The 24,218-nt window shown below is 36.6% G+C and overlaps 1 protein-coding gene across 1 annotated transcript in view; it reads right to left on the bottom strand.

Moving 5' to 3' along the window:
* The window catches only part of LOC122797034 (histamine H3 receptor-like), a 406,192-nt gene that overhangs the window by 352,828 nt on the left and 29,146 nt on the right, over nt 1-24,218 (bottom strand). The window contains exon 3 of the mRNA XM_044065806.1: nt 22,589-22,864. Within this exon, the coding sequence (XP_043921741.1) occupies nt 22,589-22,864 (276 nt within the window). The remainder of the gene's footprint in view (nt 1-22,588; nt 22,865-24,218) is intronic.

Here is a 24,218-nt window from a genome sequence, read left to right as displayed (position 1 = left end):
GTATAATACACTTATAAGCAAGTTCCTTATTTTTAAGCCACAGTCATTTAGTATGGTTGCTGATCACATATTACTAAACTCTGTTTCTGCATTTAAGCAAGCTTTTTCTTTCAGCATATTTAATATCTAACAATTCCCTTTGTTTTAAACATACTCAAACCATTTTATACTGATATGTATTTTTTATCACATTATATAGAAAACACAAGAAACAAACTTTTAGTCTTCTTTTGATCAAAATGCAATTTTACATAGTTAATACAATGATATTAAGTATTACTACCAAAACTGAATGTATTTAACAACTTTTTCTTTTGCAGACCATTCTGTGTTATTATTTTATCAGTTATGAGCTGTGTCTGCTTTAGTTTAACTTGATTAATTTATTCCTTTGCAATTACAGAATTTAATTTATGACTTAGAACTGTTTCATTAACTCTTTGCAACTTGTTGAATTAACCATAAGAGACAAGAACCATGTGCTACTGCAAGCATTTATACACTACTGAAAATATACAGTTTCAATGTCATTTTAACCATAACATTGTGGTCATGTCTTTGAACTGCCCATTAACATCTTGGTAAAGTACTTAACTGGGCTTAGATAATGAATATTTGAAAGCAATTATTTTACTGGGGTAAAACCAGTGATATTACAACTTGACAAATTACTTTTAAACTTATTACAATGTATTCTGTACAGTATGTATTTACACAGACTGTTTGCTATTCATGCATTTCAATTTAGCAGCTATCCTGAACCCAATTTTTTAAAACATGGTTTTTCATACATATTCATTGCTAGGCATTAATTTAATTTGTACTAAATTCTTCTGTATTTGTACATAAAAGACTATAAAGTAAATTTAGTCTAATCTTACAAATTTAATAGCATTAATATTAAGCAAAATCTTGGAAAATGTTTATGTCTCTTTAGAAATATCTAGTGGAATTGGCACCAAATGCATATGTCCTGTTATTTTAAACTACATACTCAGCAATTAAAAATATTCATGCTTTTTTATACCAACATTGTCTTTCCAAAAATATTCATGCTTTTTTATACCAGCATTGTCTTGCCAAAAACATATTAAAAAATAGTGTCCAATCTTGTTCAGTTTTTACATATCTTTACTCTGTCTTGTATAGCTGTAATCAATTTTAAGCCATCTCTTGTTTTTTTTTAAACTATCTCTTGTATAACTTTACAGTTTAACAGGTTGTAAATACAATTTAATACTAAACAATACAATGACCATTATGATAGCTATTAACAACTTGTAAAATATCTTATCCTGTCAGGTTTAATCTGTTTACCAATATTTCTAATGCACTAATACCTGTTTTCCCTCCCTGAAACAGTATTGTTAAGAAGGAACGATATATTATTTCTGCTCTGTGGCTTTATTTCAGACCCTTTTGCAACACATACTGCTCACACAGTGTGTAAAACTGATAAAGTACCCGTCAGCCTGCAGAACTGCAGTATTGTATATCTGCTTTATAATATATGTCAGCCCAACACTTTGGTTATACATTTACTTTATTAGGTTATTAAACTATAGACCTTTGTCTGATATGATCATCTTTTCTGTTGCCTTTGCTGTCTGTTTCTACTAGTAGTAGTTATTTGTACCCTCCTGTATACTTTATTTAAACTGTATGTAACCCATCTGTTGGCTATACTTGATGTAACTAAGGTTTTTTTTTTTATTATCAGTGACATATATGCACAATTGTGATGTTTTATTATAATTACCAAATAGTGTTGCATGTGAACATTTTAACAAGTATGTTTTAATAACAACAAGTTTTTAGAAAAACTCAAGCCACTTGTCTAGCAGTCTTGTTTCTTAACTTATCTTTTCAACATTTCCTGTAACTATTCATCCAGTTTAGGAAGGTCTGAGCTCACATTTCAGTTAACCCTTTTTAGCATTTTCCTTTAATCATATATATTTTTTTACTTTTGATTTCAGTATTTTTTTATTTATTTAACTGTTCTGACATTCATTTTACAAAGACTGTTTGACTAATACCATCTGTGATTTTATTTCTTTTTAAAATTCAGAACTTTAACTGTTTGATGTGGTGTTACTATACAATTATAAAAAAATGTAAAAAAATAAATAGATATTAGCTTAACAAACACATTTATATATTTACATTATTTATATTTGCTGTTGTCTGCCTGTTATTCTTGTGTGTTGTAAACAAATGTACTCTAGATGAAAATAACATACATGCATGTCTGTCTTGTATCTGTATATCTTTATACAATCATGTCAGTCTTGTGACTTTAACTTTTTACTCTTATTAACTATTTTTATTTAATTTTTATATACAAGAACTGTTTTGTTTACCTTTAGACTATGCTAAGAATGGCAGTCATATGCTCTACTTACTGTAGTACTGATAAATATCTTGCTTTAATTGAATGGAAGTTTTAAACATTTGAGAATGATTTGTATTTTACCATCCTACCATGTAAGCTTAACCATTTTCAAAACATAAAAATGTTATAAAATATATTTCTTTTGCACATATCAGCTGTAGTTTCCTACTCTTTCCCAATGTATGAAGGAAGTCAGTCTCTTGTCAGTTCAGCTAATCTATTTTCTTCATCTTGTAACTGTTTAAGAGTCTCCTCATGGTCTGCCTGATATGTCTCAGGAACCTGTTCTGCTGAATCTGAAACTCCTATGCACTTTTGAAAAAATGTTTGTATAACTTGTCTAAACTTCCTGAACTCATTGTGTCTCTTTTTTAGAAGTTTACTACATTTTTTTGTAACAAAATGTACTAAGGGTTCTATCAGTAACTGATTTGACTCACATGTGGTGACAGGACATAACTGTTTAACATCTGAATATAATAGAAACACTTTAGCCTTAGTTATTTTTTTTTATTATGAACAGATCTGTCTTCACAGTCTATTGTTTTAGCAACATCATGTAATACTTTTTTATGACATAATACACAAAACGCAGTTTTTGTTGGATCACACAATAAACATTTGTCATATTTCACATGGTTTTCTTTGAGATACCAGTTAAATATTGTAATACATTTGCATAATGCCTTACTATCAGCCTGCCCTACTAAGGTTTTACATTTACTAATGTGCTGTGTATACCAAGATTGCAATTTACTTTCCATACTGTCTAATTAAACATCCAAACTATCGAATAGCAACCATACTAAAAAATGTGACGTAGAAAAAAAGTCTTACCAGTGAGCAAGAAAACAGGTGATCAGGCTGTTGTTGCAGATGGCTGGAAAGTTTTCAAAGTCACTTGAGAAGCTGGGAAAGCACAACAGGCAGTGGACTGTCGGGCTAGTGGACATCCCCCTTTTCTTAGCGAAATTATGGCACTGCGACTGGAACTTCTGTCTCACTCCAGATGTAGACGTCTAAAAAACTTTACTACTGCAAGCTGCATAAACTGGAATACTTCTGTTCAGAATTGACACATACGTACAAAAGTTAGTTACTGCAATTTAACTGAAGTAACCCTCTGCAGGGCTTACCATCACTCCCCCTGTGGTTGAATGCAGATTATAGGTTCAAATGCAGATATTAGGTTCAAACGCAGATATTAGGTTCAAATGCAGGCTAGCTTGCCATTGAAAAATTATATGGTGCTAGTCACTCAGCTGGCTTGCCATTGAAAAAATATATTGAGCTCTCTTTTTGCTTACTGCTGCTTACTACTTGCTCTTGCTGTGGGATTTGAAGTCTTCTTAAGACACTCAGTCTTGCTGGCTGGAATCAAAGTCTGGTTATAATTGCATTCACAGTCTGTTGCATACAGAAACTTGCAGAATATACACTGATACAGCATCTGACTTTAAGAGCAGTAACCAATAACTTTTATAATAAACCAAACCGGACAAATGTTGCAGCTTAAAAGTACTGTTCCAACTTTACTTCTCATATAGTACAGATGATGTGAGAGATATAACATTTACCTCAGAATACTAAATGTGTCCCTACCATACCCCTAACAACTAGATTTAATACAGACTTTTTATACATATTTTAGTTAAACTCACACCCTCTAGGTTTTGGAAAGATACTGCCTTGATGACGCAAATGCTAACACATCTGTTCTTGTGCAAATGCTGATAAGTAAACTGTCTTCAAGAAAACGCCTTGTGGATTAGAAAAGCACATTTTTAAACTTTCTTAGAAAAGCATGTCCTGTTGTCCAGTGAAAGCAGATTACATTCTTGTCATGTCTGTAAGAAGTTCAGCTTTCTTGATGTGTGTGTATAATACACTCATAAGCAAGTTCCTTATTTTTTTAAGCCACAGTCATTTAGTATGGTTGCTGATCACATATTACTAAACTCTGTTTCTGCATTTAAGCAAGCTTTTTCTTTCAGCATATTTAATATCTAACAATTCCCTTTGTTTTTAAACATACTCAAACCATTTTATACTGATATGTATTTTTTATCACATTATATAGAAAACACAAGAAACAAACTTTTAGTCTTCTTTTGATCAAAATGCAATTTTACATAGTTAATACAATGATATTAAGTATTACTACCAAAACTGAATGTATTTAACAACTTTTTCTTTTGCAGACCATTCTGTGTTATTATTTTATCAGTTATGAGCTGTGTCTGCTTTAGTTTAACTTGATTAATTTATTCCTTTGCAATTACAGAATTTAATTTATGACTTAGAACTGTTTCATTAACTCTTTGCAACTTGTTGAATTAACCATAAGAGACAAGAACCATGTGCTACTGCAAGCATTTATACACTACTGAACATATACAGTTTCAATGTCATTTTAACCATAACATTGTGGTCATGTCTTTGAACTGCCCATTAACATCTTGGTAAAGTACTTAACTGGGCTTAGATAATGAATATTTGAAAGCAATTATTTTACTGGGGTAAAACCAGTGATATTACAACTTGACAAATTACTTTTAAACTTATTACAATGTATTCTGTACAGTATGTATTTACACAGACTGTTTGCTATTCATGCATTTCAATTTAGCAGCTATCCTGAACCCAATTTTTTAAAACATGGTTTTTCATACATATTCATTGCTAGGCATTAATTTAATTTGTACTAAATTCTTCTGTATTTGTACATACAAAGACTATAAAGTAAATTTAGTCTAATCTTACAAATTTAATAGCATTAATATTAAGCAAAATCTTGGAAAATGTTTATGTCTCTTTAGAAATATCTAGTGGAATTGGCACCAAATGCATATGTCCTGTTATTTTAAACTACATACTCAGCAATTAAAAATATTCATGCTTTTTTATACCAACGTTGTCTTGCCAAAAATAGTCATGCTTTTTTATACCAGCATTCTCTTGCCAAAAACATATTAAAAAATAGTGTCCAATCTTGTTCAGTTTTTTACATATCTTTACTCTGTCTTGTATAGCTGTAATCAATTTCAAGCCATCTCTTGTTTTTTTTTAAACTATCTCTTGTATAACTTTACAGTTTAACAGGTTGTAAATACAATTTAATACTAAACAATACAATGACCATTATGATAGCTATTAACAACTTGTAAAATATCTTATCCTGTCAGGTTTAATCTGTTTACCAATATTTCTAATGCACTAATACCTGTTTTTCCCTCCCCCTGAAACAGTATTGTTAAGAAGGAACGATATATTATTTCTGCTCTGTGGCTTTATTTCAGACCCTTTTGCAACACATACTGCTCACACAGTGTGTAAAACTGATAAAGTACCCCTCCCCCTGCAGAACTGCAGTATTGTATATCTGCTTTATAATATATGTCAGCCCAACACTTTGGTTATACATTTACTTTATTAGGTTATTAAACTATAGACCTTTGTCTGATATGATCATCTTTTCTGTTGCCTTTGCTGTCTGTTTCTACTAGTAGTAGTTATTTGTACCCTCCTGTATACTTTATTTAAACTGTATGTAACCCATCTGTTGGCTATACTTGATGTAACTAAGGTTTTTTTTTTTTATTATCAGTGACATATATGCACAATTGTGATGTTTTATTATAATTACCAAATAGTGTTGCATGTGAACATTTTAACAATTATGTTTTAATAACAACAAGTTTTTAGAAAAACTCAAGCCACTTGTCTAGCAGTCTTGTTTCTTATCTTATCTTTTCAACATTTCCTGTAACTATTCATCCAGTTTAGGAAGGTCTGAGCTCACATTTCAGTTAACCCTTTTTAGCATTTTTCCTTTAATCATATATATTTTTTTACTTTTGATTTCAGTATTTTTTTATTTATTTAACTGTTCTGACATTCATTTTACAAAGACTGTTTGACTAATACCATCTGTGATTTTATTTCTTTTTAAAATTCAGAACTTTAACTGTTTGATGTGGTGTTACTATACAATTATAAAAAAATGTAAAAAAATAAATAGATATTAGCTTAACAAACACATTTATATATTTACATTATTTATATTTGCTGTTGTCTGCCTGTTATTCTTGTGTGTTGTAAACAAATGTACTCTAGATGAAAATAACATACAAGCATGTCTGTCTTGTATCTGCATATCTTTATACAATCATGTCAGTCTTGTGACTTTAACTTTTTACTCTTATTAACTATTTTTATTTAATTTTTATATACAAGAACTGTTTTGTTTACCTTTAGACTATGCTATGAGAATGGCAGTCATATGCTCTACTTACTGTAGTACTGATAAATATCTTGCTTTAATTGAATGGAAGTTTTAAACATTTGAGAATGATTTGTATTTTACCATCCTACCATGTAAGCTTAACCATTTTCAAAACATAAAAATGTTATAAAATATATTTCTTTTGCACAGATCAGCTGTAGTTTCCTACTGTTTCCCAATGTATGAAGGAAGTCAGTCTCTTTGTCAGTTCAGCTAATCTATTTTCTTCATCTTGTAACTGTTTAAGAGTCTCCTCATGGTCTGCCTGATATGTCTCAGGAACCTGTTCTGCTGAATCTGAAACTCCTATGCACTTTTGAAAAAATGTTTGTATAACTTGTCTAAACTTCCTGAACTCATTGTGTCTCTTTTTTAGAAGTTTACTACATTTTTTTTGTAACAAAATGTACTAAGGGTTCTATCAGTAACTGATTTGACTCACATGTGGTGACAGGACATAACTGTTTAACATCTGAATATAATAGAAACACTTTAGCCTTAGTTATTTTTTTTATTATGAACAGATCTGTCTTCACAGTCTATTGTTTTAGCAACATCATGTAATACTTTTTTATGACATAATACACAAAACGCAGTTTTTGTTGGATCACACAATAAACATTTGTCATATTTCACATGGTTTTCTTTGAGATACCAGTTAAATATTGTAATATATTTGCATAATGCCTTACTATCAACCTGCCCTACTAAGGTTTTACATTTACTAATGTGCTGTGTATACCAAGATTGCAATTTACTTTCCATACTGTCTAATTAAACATCCAAACTATCGAATAGCAACCATACTAAAAAATGTGACGTAGAAAAAAAGTCTTACCAGTGAGCAAGAAAACAGGTGATCAGGCTGTTGTTGCAGATGGCTGGAAAGTTTTCAAAGTCACTTGAGAAGCTGGGAAAGCACAACAGGCAGTGGACTGTCGGGCTAGTGGACATCCCCCTTTTCTTAGCGAAATTATGGCACTGCGACTGGAACTTCTGTCTCACTCCAGATGTAGACGTCTAAAAAACTTTACTACTGCAAGCTGCATAAACTGGAATACTTCTGTTCAGAATTGACACATATGTACAAATGTTAGTTACTGCAATTTAACTGAAGTAACCCTCTGCAGGGCTTACCATCACTCCCCCTGTGGTTGAATGCAGATTATAGGTTCAAATGCAGATATTAGGTTCAAACGCAGATTTTAGGTTCAAATGCAGGCTAGCTTGCCATTGAAAAATTATATGGTGCTAGTCACTCAGCTGGCTTGCCATTGAAAAAATATATTGAGCTCTCTTTTTGCTTACTGCTGCTTACTGCTTGCTCTTGCTGTGGGATTTGAAGTCTTCTTAAGACACTCAGTCTTGCTGGCTAGAATCAAAGTCTGGTTATAATTGCATTCACAGTCTGTTGCATACAGAAACTTGCAGAATATACACTGATACAGCATCTGACTTTAAGAGCAGTAACCAATAACTTTTATAATAAACCAAACCGGACAAATGTTGCAGCTTAAAAGTACTGTTCCAACTTTACTTCTCATATAGTACAGATGATGTGAGAGATATAACATTTACCTCAGAACACCAAATGTGTCCCTACCATACCCCTAACAACTAGATTTAATACAGACTTTTTATACATATTTTAGTTAAACTCACACCCTCTAGGTTTTGGAAAGATACTGCCTTGATGACGAAATGCTAACACATCTGTTCTTGTGCAAATGCTGATAAGTAAACTGTCTTCAAGAAAACGCCTTGTGGATTAGAAAAGCACATTTTTAAACTTTCTTAGAAAAGCATGTCCTGTTGTCCAGTGAAAGCAGATTACATTCTTGTCATGTCTGTAAGAAGTTCAGCTTTCTTGATGTGTGTGTGTAATACACTCATAAGCAAGTTCCTTATTTTTTTAAGCCACAGTCATTTAGTATGGTTGCTGATCACATATTACTAAACTCTGTTTCTGCATTTAAGCAAGCTTTTTCTTTCAGCATATTTAATATCTAACACTGATTTAGCTTCTCAATTGCTTAACCTGTGTAGGCATTGCTTACCCCCACGCAAACTGGGTTAAACCCACTTACTGCTGCTTAAAACTGCTTGCTCCCACTTACTCCTGCACTAATTTTTTTAAAAGAAATGAAAAAGGGTTGATAGGAAAATGGTGAAAAAGGGGCACAAAGAGGGAAAGACAGTAGGGAAAATAGCTAGGAATGTGCAGGATGGGTGTAGGGAAGGTCCATAGCTGCCCATTTCTTCTACAACAACAACTGTGCATATACATTGAATTTGGAGATAGATTTGGACACTCAAACTCCTGAGAGATGTGTGAGGACAACAATAATATGTTGTGAAACCAATTAGACTAGATTACATGTGGCCAGTGGACATGTGCAAAATGGACAGCTATGTATGGGGTGAGATTTTTTTTGGGAACAGATTGCCCTTTTTTTTCATTTGAGAGTGGGATGTTGGGGAGGGATAGTAGGTATGTTTGCGGAGGTAGGTTGGGTAGGATAACAGACAAGACAGACAAGACAGCATACAGTGGCAGTATATGACATATGTGGGAGGTACAAACCTTGATGGGGAAGGGCATTTGGAAATCGGAAGCCCATGAGCCCTCTAGTGGAAACAGTGGGACTGATGTCCCCACCCATGGGCAGTCACCACTGCACCTTCACAGCCCCAAAGGTGGCTGTGCTGGGGATTGAGTAGGAGGGCCAGGCCAAAACTCTAGTTGTGACACGTGGCCCTCAAGCTGGTGTAGCAGATCTCCAAACTCCCTGTGGGCTCGCTACGCACCACGCCCAGGACCTGGCATTAGGTGACAGTGTCCTGTCTGCGCCTGCTCCCAGGAGGGACAAGCCCTATCCCCTGATGCAGTTCCACCCAAAGGTGGTGCAGGACCACTGGACGAGGAGGTCCCAGGGTGGCCCCCAGACGTGTTGGTGCCCGGTGCCATGACCACCTGAGGTGGGAAAGGTGCCCACTGGGACCTTCCTTCCCAAATATGCTATGGTGTTTAAATTTTACAACATATGTTGGTTAGTAATAGTCAACACATTCCAAAATTAGGTATAACAGCATGCATAGATATTCCCATTAATCCAAAACACCAGATATGGAACAGTTGCATAGCAAACAGAACACATGCATCTATGCATCCACAGTGGCCATTACGACAGCATGCAGGCACATTGATGTCAGCATGCCACCAGTGTGGGAGTATTTCGACATAGCACATGCATAGAAACAAATTTACATATTTATCAAACAATAAGACATATGTCCCAACAGTAGATTTAATGCAGCACATACCGATTGAGTTGTGTATTTAGTTTATTGTTGCAGATATGGTGGGGGGATGTCAATTAACAGCTAGTATATTCCTGTAGTTCTCATTACTTTCTTAGTCAGTGGTGTGAACTCTACCCTACAGGTATTAATACACTACCCTATGGCCTTAGTTTGGACAGTGGTATGGATGTAGACAATATACACATGAACTGAGTTTTACCTGCAGTATGCACCTCTTACCTGGTATGCCTGTGGAGGTATTGTTTGTTAATACTGCCTGTTTCTACACATATTCCCAGATGCCAGGTTGATGTTATGCACATACCTGTTCATCTCTTATTGCACACACTCTGGGTATGTCTTGACCACATGCAGGTGAACCGGGACATATTTTGACTATTGCCCTCTTAAACATTTGGTGAATTGTACAGTGACAGGTTTGTTTTCATTGACATTTTCCAAACATGTACAGGCCTGACAGTCAGTTATATGACATGAAATACTGCCTACATGTCAGAGATTAGCACACTTATATGCCAGGGGGACAGGGTAACAGCCGGCAGATATAGGCCGATTAACTGGACATTCCGGACATTGTTGTACACTTGTGGGGTATGATTCTGCATACAGCTTACTACCACTCCCAGGATTCGAATCATGGCTGTGTCTGCTAAAAATAAAACACTGTCCATCACAGTTGAGTGTGCTATATAGCTATTGCTGTGTATCTCTTGTCTGATTTCTGTCTATAATTCTCCTGTGGTTTTAAATTCTGACCTTGTAATTACAACACTCTTATACAGGATTTCCTAATCAGTTTTATTATGTAGCACAGTGTGGGTGACAGTGATGAGTAATACCTTATTATTCAGAGCAACTGCGACACTAACAATGCCATACAATACCAGAGTAAACAGTACCAGTACAGGATATCAATCTTTTATTTCTAGGCACAGTTTTCGTAACTGACAGACCTGTGGGGGCAATGTTTGTTAGCACTACCTGAATGTTGCCCCATATATTACCAGATTCCACGTTGGTATTATGCACATATGTCTCACTTTTTAACTGCACACACTCTGGTCACAGCTTGACAACATGGGGGTGGAGATGGGACATACTTGGCTTATTACTTCCATAACATTTTGGGAAGTTTCTAGAGTGAAAGGTTTGTTCCTGTAGATATCTGACAATCAGTTGTATTTCTTATTTGCTGCTTAAAGGTCTGGGATCATCCCACTGATTCGCCAGGGGGGCAGGGTGACAGGCAGCAGATATGGGCCAATTTACTGGACATTCTGGACATATCTGTACAGTTGTGGGGTATGATTCTGCATACAGTCTACTACCACTCCCAGGATTCGAACCATGGCTGTGTGTGCTAAATATACAACAGTTCACATCTCAGTTGAGTTTGCAATTTGGATTATGTTGTCTGTTTTTCACTGTTTTCTGTTTAAGTTTCTCTCAGTTGTACTATATGACCTCTTGGGACTACAACAGTCATATACAGATATTCGTACACATTTTATTTATGTAGCACAGTGTGGGTAACAGTGCTTAATACAACAGTACTATTAAGAGATTGCAACTCTACATTACCATATGATACCAGAGTAAACACATGCAGCCCAGCAGTTAGACCTTTATTGTCAGGCTATTATGCTTTTATTTGAATACAACCTATATGAGATTCTTCCTGCCATATTTTCTAGTGTATGCAGTACATGCATTAAACAATAGAGGTTTTACACAGGCAATTAACTTACTACTACTTTTAGATTTATTTCCTATGACAGTAGATGCAAGAGTATTACTAACCTGCCTTGTGTTGCAACCGCTGCAAACTACAGGCATGGGATTCCCTGGTTCACAGCCTGCAAATCTGCCACAGTGAAAGACATAAGAGGAATATTTAGCCATACCTATCCATAATATACATGAGCTGGCAATTATTAAACAGCTAGTTGACTGATACACACTGCTGGGACATCCCCTGTCCTCCTAGCCTCTTGGATCCATTGATCCAAGAGATCCCCCTTTCTCCACTTCAGGTCAGCATAGTGTTGCCTGACCTGCTCACCAGTTCGGGGTACACCAGTGGCACTGGTGAGGTCACGGACGAGATGGTCCCAGGCTTCTTCTTTGTATTGGGAACCCTGGTACTGGTCCTGCAGCAGTCTCTGGTCATGGTCTTACACAAGGAGTCCTGCCATGACTCCTGACTACTAGATGCCCTAGCGCTGCACCTGGAAGTGCACACCCTCTCCAATACCAGTCATAGTGCCTACAGGAGGAAGCTGCAACCAGTTATGAGATGTATTCCCACCTGTGGGGTTTACATACGGCTGATTTCTCACACCTTGCCATGATTGTACTGTTTTGAAAATGCTAAGCTATGGCAAACCTGCTACCTAAGGCTGGCATTGCTTAAAGGGGTATACCAATGGGTAAACTGATTTAGCTGGCCTACACATTGCTTACACCTAGTAAGCAGGGCTGTGCAAATCTTGGCGTTAGTTAAATTTTAATTTGCATACTATTCACTGTATGGGGTCCTTGTGTTTATTAGGAGATTTCAACACTTTATCAAATGACACCTCACATCTGGACTTAATGCAGTACTCCAGTTAACATATGTATGTTATGTAGTAGGTTATATAACATAAACCTGTATATACATTCCTTTCACATGTTAAGTTTAATATTCCTATAGTGAGGATCTGTTTGGTGATACCTCAGTCTTATATATTGCTGTGATGGCTTAGTGGTTAACTCCTGTGACTACAGTGTACTGGGTCCTGGGTTCAAGAACTGCAAGGGCTGTTTATTTTGTTTCTGACCAGAACAGCGGCTGTTGTATACAGAGTGATTAAGACACTTTTAAGCAATTGTAAGTGGGTTTGCGTGGGTTTGCGTGAAGATAAGCAATGTTAACCTCCGGTTAAATATGCTTACAGAGAGTTAGCTTCAATATTGCTTAACCTGTGTGCGCATTGCTTACCCCCACACAAACGGTCTTAAACCCACTTACTACTGCTTAAGTATACTGACTCTTGCTTAATAATGCTTACTCCCGCTTACCACCACACTAATTTAGATAGTAATGTCAAATGGTTCTTGGGAAGGTGGTGGAGTTGGAAACTCTATGGATTTATCATTCATTACACTTTGTACCTTCGATTTGTATCCCTGATTCCTGTGTACATATGCTGTATGGGGCACTTGTGATTATCTGTGTATTTTACAACATTATGACAATAACACCTCACATCAGCATTTAATGCAGTACTCCATTTCATAAATATATGTTATTTAGTAGGTTATGCAACAAAAAATATTGGTCATAAAGTGATTTGACATGGAAAATAGAATGTATTGGAGTAGGACTCGAACTGGGAATAACTGCTCGTAAGGTGAATGTGCTGCCCACTACACTACTGCAGTACTTGCTTCATTTGCGTATATTCTGATTATTATCCTCTTGTGCCATTTAAGCTGCATTACACATAGCTAAGCGATGGGCAAACCCGTGCACCTATGGTCAAATTGTATCTGTTTCATAAAAAAAAAAAGCTTCTTTATATTTCATGTTTTAACTATTGCTCTTAAAACCTTGGGGGGTGTTGCTGGGGGGATGTGAACATCTATGAGTGGTCTCACTCTTTCTTATTCCTAAACTGCTGTTCTTGATTGCAGGGGCATGTATATTCTGAGAACTCTGCTCTCAGACATGCCCCCTGCACTCATATATGCTCCGTGTCCATTAAGGAGCTCAGGCAGCGCACCTTCATTGATATGCATGGTGCGCTGCCGTCCTGCTTCTAAGCGACCACTTACATGCAGGACTAAGCTAGTCCTGCACGGAAGCATAGTGAATCTGGGGGATTGTGTTTAGAGCAAATAGTTTCACAAACATGTGCTGTCGAGCTGCTCTGGTTAGGTAGGTTTGTTTAGGTGAATTATACATCAGGCAAATGAGTATACGTGTATTTTAGCAATTTACCCACATCTATATCGATATATATATGTGTGTGTGTGTGTGTGTGTGTGTGTGTGTGTGTGTGTGTGTGTGTGTGTGTGTGTGTGTGTGTGTGTGTGTGTGTGTGTGTGTGTGTGTGTGTGTAGATAGATATCAGAGAGTAATAATATTGAAAGCAATAAATCAATATCTAGTCTCTGATACAGTTTGCAAGCACTTAATATGTTTTAATAAACAAAAAATTTGAAAAGATCCACTCAACAGTGACTTTCTTGTTCACATACCTCTCAACAATACACATTTTTGCAGACTATCCATATTTTTGCATAATTTTTGGTCTGCTTTTAATTAAAATCTGTTAAATTATTGGTGCTTAATTAAAGATTGAAGTCAGAAAATAATGACAGACATATGAGTTTCGGACTTCATACCCTTCAGAAAATTCATGCTAATGCAAAACCCATTATTCTATCACTTTTCTAAGTTTGTAAGAGCAATATTCAAAAACTGTCCCTATTTTGGGGCCTTTGCCCCACTATTATTTATGGCTTTGCCCAGGTTTCCTGCTCTAAGAGATTGAGAGGCATGCCTTTTCAGGTTGCAGGGAGATCTTCCCAACTTCATACTGCAGGGATAATGTTTAGCCTGGATCCTCCATTTAGACTTAATTTCCATAAAGACACCTTGAGCAATCTGTTTTTCACCCAGGATTCAGGAAAACTGGCATCAGGCATCTACCTCATTCAGTTTCCCTCGTATTTCCCATAAGATGTTGTTTATTGTTGAGTTTTGCCTCTCTACCCACTCTTTCTTCATCCTGTAGTATTTTCCATGCTCAACAGCCCCTGCAGCCAGAGGTATTTGTCTGATGAAGGTGCTGTGCATCTATGACATCCTGCTGAAGTTAATGTAACTGCAGCCTGAATGTTGTTTACTACAATTGTATGGCTGGAGAGCTAATGCACTGGGGGACTGTTTGGAATTACTGGTCTGCTTTCTACAAAGGTATCAAAGAGGAACATGGTCTCTAACCAGTGTAAATTCTCTAGTATGTAATATTTGAGAATGGTCAGGCCCCACTTGATTGCTGTTGTGGAATATTGCTTCCAATTGTTGTGCTTTCAGTTGATCTAAGAGGCAGTATGTTCCTTACCTTCCACTACATGAGATAATGCTAAACTGATGCTCACTTCATAGTTTTGGTATGTACCGTGAACTGTTAGGAGGAAAAAGGGGCTACCAATACAGCTTCCAAACAGAGCAACATTTGCAGTTTTCTTAAGGCCTGTTCAACCTCATTTGCCCATTTAATTTTCAGAGGAACCTTGCCAGTAGATGTATCATTAGTTAGGGACAAATTTATTATAATAGCTCACCAAGCCTAAAAACACCTTAACCTACATTTCTGTAGTGAGTGTAAGCCAGTGCTGAACTGCCTTATCTTCTCAGTCTGGGGTTTCACAATCCCTCTGCCTATTATATAGCCCAAATAATTGGCTTCTGCCATGCTTAACTGGGTTCATAGGTTATTACTAGATGTGCAGTCTTCTCAAAGTCACATAGGTGGGAATAGAAGTTGAGGGGAATTAATTCCTGGATTATTGCAACCAGCACGTTAACAGTTTAGAACTTTTGCTAACGCCAGTGTAACTTTCACTTCACTGGGATAGCTGTCAACCCAGCATGGTAGAAGAAATACAAAACAACTTTGACTTTAAGAAGATGACATCCCCAGTGTTTGGAGAAGATTACAATGTCATCCAAATAGGCTGCTACTTGTTTGGTATGAGATTTTAGAGTCTTCTATATCAGACTAAGGAATGGTGACAGGGGTCTGTTTATTTAAATCATATACTGCATAGCATGAAACTGCACTCATTGCAAGTATTCCCCATCCTGGAGGATGCTGACATTTGTGCAGTCACTCAGACCTGGTTCAAATCTGTGAAGAGCACTGCAGCCTTATGAGGTAACTCATCCTACCATACTTTCAGACCACAAACAGGAGCTACAAAGTCAAAAGAGGTGGAGTTTCAATATTTATCAAAGACATACACACCTACAGGCTAGTTAAATGGTATGATGCACAGGAGACACTCCAAGTGCAGTTAACTGTTGACAAAACAACTATTCAAATCATACCTAGCTACAGACCCCCAACCATGATTCATGATGCTCACTCCATCTACCTCGACTTACTTGAATCCATCAAGATTCAACCCTCTACCCTGATTCTGGATCACTTTAACTACGCAACCATAGAGTGGAAGACCTATTCTCATCCAAACATGAATGCCTAGAGATTTCTTGACTTCGTTAATGCCAATGCATTGGATCAGCTGGTTGACAGCCCTACGAGAGGTGCAAATATCCTGGACCTGGTCGTAATCAACATGAGTAACCACTGTAGCAGCCCTACAGTGTCATCCTCCTTGGTAAGATCCAACCATAAAGCAATCACTTTTGAAGTCACCCCCCCCCCCCATGTCAGGGTCAAACAAAAAAACTTTTCCAAAGCTGACTACAATTACCTCAGAGCAGGTATAAGCAGCTTTACAGCCACCATTCCCTCAGTTGGAACTAGCACTAATGTCAAGTCTACATCAAAAAACTATATGAGCACCTACATAGCTGTTTGGACTAAGCAATACCTGACAGGACCAAATCATCTTCCTCAAGGAAGAGTAAATCTGTCTGGTGGACAGCGACAATAAACAAATTCTATAGTAAAAGGAAAAATATTGCCGTCCAGGACCAAGGAGCAGGTGCCAAGTTGGAAGCAATCTCTCCTTTGTCTGAACAAGCAAATAAGGTCACTGGTGAAATCCTCTAAGGCCAACCTTGAATCCAAATTGGCCAAATCCACTAAAGGCAATCACAAGGCCTTCTTCACATATGTCCATAATCTAAAAGGTAACACCCAAATCTGCTCTGAACTAGTGGTCAATAACACCACATACACAAACACCATAGATAGAACCAACCTGCTGGCAGGCAGGTTTGGTGAAGACTTCACCCCCCTGCCCCCATCAGTAAACCAGGACATCCCCAGCACCTGAACCCCTCCCCTCATCACCAGGGAGTAAGTATTTAATGCCCTCTCAAAGGCAAAAAAATACAGTCTCTATGGGACCCAATAACATCTCTGGTGGTATCCTACATGAACTCAGGCATGAGCTCTCAGTTCCATTAGTCACCCTATTCAACCAAAGCCTGAGTACCAGCTTCAACCCAGATGAATGGAAGACAGCCACTGCCATCCCTGTACACAAAGGTGGAGTTTCCACTGACCCAGGCAATTATAGATCCATCAGCTTAACTAGCCTGATCTGCAAGGCCATGGATGCATTATCATGGACCTATTAAACAAAGACATTGGCAAACTCCAAATGCTTGACCCCACACATTTGGTTTTGTCAAAGGGAGATCATGCCTGTTAAACTTGGTTGACTTCTTCAAAACAGTCACCAAAGCCATGGACGAGGGTAAGATGGTGCACACTGCCTACCTTGACTTAGCCAAAGCTAGGAATCAATCCTTATGTTACCAGATGGGTAGCTAATTTGCTCACCAATAGAACCCACTCAATCAAAATAGGGGAAGCCACCTCTAGTAGTAGACCTGTATTGAGCAGTGTACCACAAGCATCAATCTTGGTGCCTCTACTGTTTGGGATATACTTTTCTGAGGTGCAAGCCAAAACCAGTAGTCTGTGACTGACCAAGTCTGCAAGTGACTGCAGGCTGGGTGCTGTCTTAAATTCCCCTAGTGATATGAACATCTTCCAAGAGGGCCTTACCCAAACTAATGACTAGTGCCAGAAGTATGGCCTCAAACTGAATGCCAAGAAATGCATCATTATTCCCTTTGAGGAAAATGGCATCCCCACTAATTATCACATTAATAACAAAGTACTAAGCATGCAATCAGTTGTGAGGGACTTGGGCACCCAGGTTGATAGCAACCTGACTTTTGACTACCACGTTGCCTCAGTTGTACAGAAGGCTTTCTACATGGCCACCTCATAAATAAGTGTATTTCATCCAGGAACAAGGAGGTCATAACATCCCTTTACTCCTCCCTTATCAGACCCATTATCGAGTACAGTGCCCCCTTCAGCATATACTTTGCCAAGCACATGCAGCAGCTGGAGAGACCACAGAGGTTAATGACAAGGAAAATCCAGGATCTCAAACACCTATTCTATACAGATAGGCTAAAACCTTGTCCCTTTACTCAGTCTCATACACACTGCTCAGAGGTGACCTGTGTCTGCCATACAAGGCTATCTCAGACCCAGCCTTGATGGATTATCTGCATATCCGTAACTCAAACTCCACTTGTGCAACATGCACACAAGGCCTTAACCTGGTCTGTGACATTAATAGAACTTGTTGGGGGCATAGATTTGTGTCCCATAGACTCCCCCATCTGTGTATTAGACTCCCTCTCCATGTCAAGCAGAGTGCCTCTCTAGCCCTCTTTAAGAGGAACCTGGACGACTGGACAGGAAACAGAAAATACACCCTCGGGATCCTACCTGTGTCCCTGCTGGACAGGGGAAACAGGTGTTGGCTTCAATGGAACATGAGTGAAATTCTTGGCTAGGCTTATAAGGGCCTCTGGGCCAATAGCCTAGTATCATCCTATGAACCTATGAATCTATGTACATCTAAGCATGAGATATGAATACCATTTAAACATGCTATTTAAAATTTTAAAGTCATTTTAAAACCCTATATATCTCTTAGGATTGGGGATCAGTAAAATGTGATTGTTCCACTCACTTTGGAGTTGTTCTTTGATCTTATTTTAATCATTTTCTGCACCCCTTCCCTGACTGTTGGGTGTTGGGATTCTGGTACGAGCTATGGTATCAGATATATTTATCTGCTAGGCACAGTTTCTATATTGTGTTGTATTAAACTCGTTCTATCAGACAACTCTGAGAAACTGTCCTAATTTCTGAGAAAAAAAATACATTTTTGTTCCTGTTTTTGAAATGTAGATAATTTTTTCTCTAATTTAATTTCAGTACATGCTGTGGGGTCTTACATTCTGCAAACATACAACAAAAACTTCAGTTTCTCTCCAAGGCTTTGGAACATTTACATAATACAACAGTTCTTTTTTTTTTTTCTTTTCCCTATCTGTCTCTTCTTATAATTCTATAAACTTACCATTTGCTACTTTTCAATTAACCAGTTTTCAACAGCAGATGCTAACAGAAGTACTGCTTTTCCTGGTTTGAATTCTATGAGACAAAAATTGTTGTTCTAATTGGTATCTGTTGCAATACCTGTGCACTCTCTCACTAAGTTCTTTTGATATAGAAATATAGGAATTACAGGTGTTAACCAGTCATGTAGATCAGAAAAATACTCTATCACAGTTCTAATGGTGGCATTTTCCTTTTCCTCCTCTCTCATGTTTCTAACAAGTCTCAGGTTGTTTGTCATATAAAATCTCAAACTGTGAATCACGCTTAAGCTTGGGTTGTGTCTATCGTAACAAAGACAGCATATGAAACAGTTCACCCAGTTTCCCCTTTCCGTCTCTGTAGCCTTCTGGAACATACTTTTAAAATTTTACTAAAGCACTCAGCTAGCTTACTTGTTTGAGGGTGATATACACATGTCCTTAGTGGTTTTACTTACACAAAATGACAGATTTCTTGCAGTACTCTGGACATGATTAGGGTTACTTCATCAGTGAGAACTTGTATAGAATTTCTGTCCTGGGAAAAGTAGTGCTAGTTCCTTTGGTATAGTCTTTGTATTGGCTCTTTATATGGGTACTGCCTCTGGATATTTCATTGCATAAGCATTAGTTACTACAATATACATATGGGCCCTTACACAGTTATACAGGTGGACATGTGTTGCACATTTCTATGTATTCAGATGGGATACCAACAGTTGGTAAAGGTATGAACTGGTTCTTAAATGCCAGGCTAGGTGCTGTCATTTGACACTCTGGACTGGCTGCAACTACAGTTTTTAAAGTCCTTCATAAAAAATATAACTACAATTCTGATTTTTCATTTATTCATTTATAAATTTCCACCCAAAATTTGAGTTTAATCATTAACACAAGCTATGTTCTGATGATAGATTATAGTCGAGCATATGACAGAGACCATAGATACAATGCAGAGGAATAGCCGAGTGACGTCTCCAGGCATTTCTGCAGTTGCCTCCTACTGCGCCTCTAGGCGTCGAATATAGCCTGTTCATATCTGCATTAATAATTCCAAAACCATGCTACATACAAGGTATCAGACTATTTTTTCTTCAAGCATACATGATGGCAAACAGAACTGTATTGATATATGACCTCTGTCAATTAGTATTTGTTAGAACTGTAAGGTGATAACTTCATTTTTTAAAGGCTGAAGCCACACCCACTGGGAGTTAAAGGTACACACTCAAAAGAGCTCTACTGGAGGGAATGACACGGCAGTGCTCCCATCAATATGTAAAGTGCCAGATATAACAGAAGTGAGGCAGACATCTCCAGAACAGGAAATAGGGAAGACATTGGCAGAGAAGTGAAAATGGTAGGTGAAGGAAGTGGAAAAGACGTGTTAAAAATCACTGCTGATTTTCATTTACAGACTGATATGTGGGCATTCTCAACTTCAGAAAGGCCACACAAAAAGTAAGGAAAGATAATCTATTCATTCATCTGTCCATACCCCTTTATTCCCATTTTTGTACACGAGATCAGGGTGTCACTTTAACAGCGAGAATCACAGAGGGCCAATGTTCACACTGCTGGGTGCCTAGCCCTGCCTCATTTTTTTCTTCCGTAACACACATTCATGCTCTCTCACACCTACGGTTAATTTAGAAAGTCCAATATTTAACCCAATATTTAATTAAAAAAATGCCATGAGTTTCAATCTCCTGTAAATCTGCACAATATCATAACAGCTAATAGGACAGGAAGGAGCACGATCAGTCAGCTATTTTTTTCTTGAAGAGTGACTGCTTCATCATCAAAACTTTGAATGTTCATGGGATCTCAAGCAAAAACATCACAATTAAATTTTGGGAACAGATACTTCATTTATATCAAACTGTAGATATGATACTTGCATTCAACATAATTTAAATGTGGTCATTCATGAGACATAACACTGTATACTGCAATCAGTGCAAAAGTCAAGTCAATCCAAGTTTAAAAAAAAAACATGCATTCTTCTGTCAGTACCAAAGGCAAACCAGGATGCAGTCTTTGACCAAATGTGACTTTTTCAAGCACTACATGCTGGATGTTTTCAGACTGTAGCTATTGTTTGGCATTGTGCCATTAACAGCAGCAGATCAGTATTGTGTGTTCATATATGTATTTATTTTCTCATTTAAGAGCCTACTGAGGCATTTTCTATTTATTTATTTATTGACATTTGATTACCAAGAAAGTCCTATTGGTTAGGAGCCTATTTTCAGCAGCGGCCTGGGGAAAAAGTTCCAAACTATTACAAAACATTTTAAGAATAAAAATTTTACTGTCTTTAAAAATAATACAACAAGTACAATTTAAATAATTATACAAAATTACACAATATATGAAAACATTGGTTAAGAGTAGATGCAAGTTATATGACAATGATTTAATTGTTACAGAAATTTTAACCAATTTATAGAGAAATTAAAGGTAAGTTAGTGTAATACAGTGACTGTGATATGAAATAAGATGAAAACAGGCTTATGGTATATTTAGATAGAAAGCCATGGGAGAGAAATTGATTGAAGTAAGGAAGTGAGTGAAGAAGGGAGACTAGGGAGATGTAAGATATGAATAGCTACTTGTTCACATTTAGGGATTTAGTTTATCCTGGTTTTGAACATGAACAGAGGCAGTTTTTTGCTAGGGAGTCTTTCAGAATGGTTTTGAAGGATGTGACATAATGGTTAGAGATAAAGAGTTCCAGGCCTTAGCAACATGGTACGAATACAGACAATGCCCAGCAGATTTAATAGGTTTGTGGACAATAAGTAAAACAATCTATTACAGCTCCAGCACAATTTTCTGTGAATTTAGAATGGAGATAATGATGCAAATTTATTTATTTTTCAGATGTTGTCATATTTCATGTTTCTGTATATTTTCCTGAAAAAAATTGGAAATAGAAAAATAATTTTTTTGTTTCCACAAGGTGTTGTTTTGGAATAACAGTTATTATTCATTACAATATATAGTTATAGTTAAATAACATGGAAGTTATAAAACATATTAACAATATTTTATGGTTGATACAACTAAATATAGAGGTGAAGTCTGATTAATTTTGAGTTACAGAATCATATGTTAAAGAACAGCTCATGCACTTTTTCTTGACTTCATACTGTTTTACACACACACACACACACACACACACACACACACACACACACACACACACACACACACACACACACACACATGCACACACCACAATGAAAGTACCCCAGGACCCAAATCCAAGAAACAAGTGCTGTTATGTCGTTTTGATAAAAACTGTTAAAATCTAACTTAAATTCTTTCACTCAAGTGTCAGTAGTTCTTCACTGAAGTATGTAGCCAGCTACTTGTAGTTTAAAGAAATTAATTCTAAATGAAAATAACTGTGACTTACCTATGCAAAAGTCACATACAGCCAAGCTCAGAAGATACAGGTTACTCTGTGTTCTAAGCCTTTCATCTACCACAAAGGCAAGGAAAATCAAAGCATTTCCAAATGTTATCAAAACTGCGGCTGTTGTCATCAATGCAGCTAGAACCACTAATGTGGCACCAGTAAATTGAGGAAGAAGAGCAGTTTCAGAATAAAAAGTATAATTGGAAACTAAAGTAGGTTTGGTGAAAAAAGTTGAGGCGCTTGAGTCAAAAATGTCAGTTACTGCATCCATGGCTAATTTGCACAATTAATTTGAGTTATAAAATATTAAATACATAAGTGTTTTATTCACACAATGTATTTCATTTTACGTTTAAATAAAATATCTAAGTAAATCTTTAGCTATGCATGCAAAAGTCTGTCACTAACTTATTCTTGGGATTAACATCGATATACTGCAATCAATACAATTCTCTTTTATTATACTGTGGCCACTTCATATTTTCCTGTTAAACTTTTCCTTGCGGGATTAAATGGCATTTACAGCAATTATCTGCTTTACATACAGCAATTATGTGCTCTACTTTAACAATTTAACATTTGATTGTCTGTAGCATTAGAGGTGTAATACAGGGGAAGATGTTTATTAGACACCACAGGGAGAGAGACAAATGTTTCACTAACAGGACTTTTCCACTTATATGGCAGGCATAGTTATTTTCAAGCAAGTACTAATTATTCTGTAGGAGACAATTGCCAAAGCACTGACACTCAATTGACTTTCTTTTGCATTGTATTTGAATTGATGACAAGAGAGTACTGCTCCAACAGGACACTTTATCCAGAAAGTTCATTTAAATACAAATTATTAAATGAAGCAGAATTGCAGAATGCATAAGTAAAAATGAATAAGTATATGTATAGCTAATCAAATGAGCTGATGTTCATGTATTTGCAGAAAATTCTTAGGTTTGTTGGAAAATTAATCTGAGCTATTTACAGTGAATGTCTAATTAAGTCTTAGTTATGCAAGACTTGACTATTGTGTTGACATAGCACAGCAAAAGTCAACACAAAAAAATAACACTGAACATTGACAGCCTATGCTTAGTTGTGTCAGAGACACCTGTTGTAGTCATGGGGCATTCAGAAAATGGAATACCAGTTTACAAAATCATCCCTGAATAGATGTGTGAACTGTGAGAAAGGAATGTCAATGTGGTGTATTTGGCACATGCCAAGAATTAATGAAGGAATAAAAAGCTGCAACAGAATACATTGCATTACTAAAAAGGCCTCAGTCAAGACAGAGTATAAATTTCTGGTGCTTGTATAAACATTTCTGTCTCTATCAAAAACACAACTATCAATATAAATGTACATTTAATCAAGTGAAATTAATTCCTGTAAGAAGGCAGATGCAAGCTATTTTTGAGAAATAACCTTCAGGAAATGCACTTCTGAGCTAATAAACTATATTGACCCTTCTGTGGTGCTTTGCTTATTTATTGCTCAACTACTTGTATTTTTCCTCATAGATTAGAAATTTGTCTTCACTTTCCAATGCTATAACAATACCTACATTGATATAGTCAGTCAGTAGACTCCAGTATCAATAGGAAAATAATACTTAATTAGATTTAATTGT

The sequence above is a fragment of the Protopterus annectens genome, chromosome 3.part0, assembly GCF_019279795.1.
Source record: "Protopterus annectens isolate FY-2018-M chromosome 3.part0, PAN1.0, whole genome shotgun sequence".
Lineage (NCBI taxonomy): Eukaryota > Metazoa > Chordata > Ceratodontiformes > Protopteridae > Protopterus > Protopterus annectens.
Note: the sequence above shows the minus strand (reverse complement) of the source record. Positions and strands in the feature narration are given on the sequence as shown.